The sequence below is a fragment of the Jaculus jaculus genome, chromosome 5 (assembly GCF_020740685.1).
Source record: "Jaculus jaculus isolate mJacJac1 chromosome 5, mJacJac1.mat.Y.cur, whole genome shotgun sequence".
NCBI classification, from domain to species: domain Eukaryota; kingdom Metazoa; phylum Chordata; class Mammalia; order Rodentia; family Dipodidae; genus Jaculus; species Jaculus jaculus.
The window spans coordinates 25535998-25539361 of NC_059106.1; the positions used below are offsets into that span (position 1 = coordinate 25535998).

The following is a 3364-nucleotide window of genomic DNA, read 5'->3' on the forward strand; positions in this document are numbered from 1 at the left end:
AAACACACACACACACACTCAGATACATAGTAATATTACAGGGTGTTCAATACAATTAATTGAAGAACAGGAATTCTGCTGTTACAGGAAAGGGAGTAGAGGAAGGGAGAGTTCCTAACCACCCTGAGCTACACATGGTAGGGAGCATTATCTCCCAAAAAAGTAGTTTGTTCCCTCAGGGCACCTGTTGGATTTAGCCCACCTCAGATCTACAGAGAGCAGGGGGCTACTGCCCTAATGATAGTGAAGAGCACAAAAAACAAAAATAAATAAAAATAAAAAATAAAAAAAAGGAAAAAAAGGAAGTCATATGAAGAAACCAAATGCAAAGCTACTTCCCACATGTTCATCCTCTAACCAGAAAAGAGAAAAAAAAAAGCAGTATTAAGTCACACCAGAGCTCCATATCTGAAGGCAGATTGGACTTTCGCTTTACTCCCTTTATTTTCATCCTATTTCCAAAATATTGTGCGGAAGTAGGCAGGAGTCACACTTAGACCTGTCTCTTCCTCATTATTCTTAGGTGTCCACAAAAGGCCAAGTGCAGAGATAACTTCAAGTTATTTTTGACCCTGCCAGTGCTTGACTTAAAAATTCTCTCAATTCCTGGATGACCATCAACTTGTAACTAGGCCCTAACCCTGAGCAGGAAAAACTCTAGAAGGCAATTATAGACAGTCTCAAGGCCCAATCACTATGCTTCCTTAACTCTCTAGAGTACCATAACCCAAAGCAATCCATAGTGTTCAAGTCGCTGCTTGTGGGATAAGGACAATGTATACACAACAAAGGTTAGAGGAAGTGGAGCAGGACCAACTCCATCCCTGTGTGTCAGCCTTCATAGTTCTTCTGCTCAAGTCCTAATAGGCAATACTAAGTGGAGGTGGGAAGACTGAACTCAAGATGACAAAGCATAATGATCATCAGAGCAACACATTCCTGGAGAGGAGAAATACTTAGGCATCGCCCTGCCCTATAAATACAAAAAGTTGTTTTCCCATTTCAATCCAGACGGAGCCATGAGAAAGATTCTCTTCTGAATCTCCCACAATAACAGATCAGACAAAACCAACCTAAGGACTCAAGGGACAAGGAAAAAGAACCTGGGTAGGCTTCAGAAGCAGGAGCATTAAGAGATGAACTGAGTGTGGTCAAAGCTGGAGAAGCAAGCAACACTTGGAATCATGAGCTGCACCAGATAGGCAGTGTGGAGCAGTGGACAGGAACATGGGGCCAAGCCAGACAGATGAGGCTGGACCCTTTACTGGGGCACAGAATGAGGTAAGAAAACATTTCAAAAAAAGCAGCACCTTTATGTTCTGATCACATCCGGCCTCCCACCCTTTTAATCCTTTTTAAACCCTTACCCAGGGAATAAATCAGAGGGTAGTTTTGATATGTGGCCCTCACTTCCCAACCTCCTCCACCCCATTTCCAAAAAGCAAGGGAAATCCTTTCCCACTTCCTTCCCATAACAAAAAGATAGCTCTTGCTGTCATGAAGGTCCAAAAGGGACCAAGTCAAAGTATATAATTGTGAGGGGCACAGGTGGTGAACATTCACCACAGCACAGCTGACTGCCCAGCTTAAGGAACAAGGGCATTAAACAGGATTCAGCAGTCGTAGAAGAAATAAACCAAGTCTGCTTCTTGGCTCTGAGCACTAACTCATTCACATTACTGAGGGCAGCTGGGAGAAGTCCCCTCCAGGCTCAGTTTACCAACAGCATCCTGCACAGCCATGAGATTCTTCAAGTTCAGTCAGACTCACTGGCTGGCTACATTCCTTATATAATAAGAGAAGAAAAGGGCCGTCCCACCAATTTTATGTCCACAAGATAATTCATCCAAGCATGAATCTTCAAGATGGAATGTAGTTGCAGAGGTCCCTACTTCTTTCTCACAGGATCAAAACAGAATCCTCAGCCTGCCTGGAAAGCCAGGTTATCCTTTCTTGAACCTGTCCCAGGGAAGGAGGGGAAGAAAGAGACTGTGCTCAGGCAAAGGCTAGGCCTTGTTTCCACATCCCCTGAAATCAGTGCAAATGCCTTTGGAAAACAGGTGGTTTCGAACTTTTCTTCTCCTTGCACACAAGGCCACAGGGCTTCTTACCTAATTCAACTGGCAATTAGTATTGTTATTATGCAAATCTCCCGACTTCCGTTTCTAGAGGCCCATTAGAGGCTTAGAATTCAGGGGAGCAAATACACGTGCTGATGGCCTGAACATGAGCAATGTAGCAATGTCCAAACTGTCCAAGAAGCCCTTGACCTCAGGCTGATGGAGGAGAGCCTGCTGCTCCCCTGTCCCCTGCGTACATCCGGGTGTGTTTAGAGATCAACAAGAATTGCAGGAGGCCCTGGCTGTGCACCCTCTACTGCCCAGGGTTCAGAGCTAGCCCTGGGTAAACTTTAAAAAAGAAAAAAAGAAATTTTCCACTTTTGATTTTTGAATGCTAGGATCTTTAAGGGAAATTAGGACTTTTGATTGATTTTTTTTTTTTCCTTTTCTCTCTCTCCCTCTCTTTTGACTTTGCTTACTCCAAGCGGGTTCAGAGCTAGCTCTGGGTAAACTTTAAAAAAGAAAAAAAGAAATTTTCCACTTTTGATTTTTGAATGCTAGGATCTTTAAGGGAAATTGGGAGTTTTGATTGATTTTTTTTTTTCCTTTTCTCTCTCTCTCTCTTTTGACTTTGCTTACTCCAAGCCAGGAGACCAGTGTGGATTATTGTCCTGGTCACTGCCAGCCTCTCCCACGGTGCGGCTACTGGAATTCTGGCAGCGAGCGCTGCAGTGGCTGGTGAGGCCCATTGCCGGCTTCTCCAGGCAGCGAGCAGAGCGGGAGGCGGCATGCTCCTTTGTCTTCCACTGGCTGAATGCCGACCTCCTTCACGCTAGCAGTGTCTGCGAACTCCAGGTAGAAGTAGCCGCACTTGACCGCCCGGCGCACCTCAAAGCAGAACCCCAGACAAGAATCCCCTATCAGGTCTACAGAAATCTCCTGGATGGCCTCTGGCTTGTTAGTATCCAGGTTGGCCAAGGAGACCTCCTGCATCTCACTGTGCGCTCGCGGGCCGGCCGAGGCTGCAGGCTCCGCGGTCACGGCGGCACCGGCTCCGGCTCCCCGAACCCCGTCTCGGTGCATTCGGCGGCTCGCAGGTTCGGAGCTGTCAGCAACGCGCGGCCCCGACTCACCGCGAAACCTTCCCGGAGCCTAGGCCACCATATATATATATTTTTTTCTTGATGGTGTAAGAAGTTTTATTTTTATTTTCTTATTTAAGTTTTAATTTTCAATTTTGTTGTTTTTTAACTTTCATTATGTATATTCATTGTACATGACACACGCATAAGGACATTTTAATG

At 45.5% G+C, this 3364-nt stretch overlaps 1 protein-coding gene across 1 annotated transcript; it reads right to left on the reverse strand.

Moving 5' to 3' along the window:
* Positions 1–2567: 2567 nt before the first annotated feature.
* On the reverse strand, positions 2568–3053 carry LOC123460928 (ataxin-7-like protein 3B). Its single transcript, XM_045151212.1, has one exon. The coding sequence runs from the start codon at positions 3051–3053 to the stop codon at positions 2763–2765; it is 291 nt and encodes a 96-aa protein (XP_045007147.1). The 3' UTR covers positions 2568–2762.
* Positions 3054–3364: the final 311 nt, after the last annotated feature.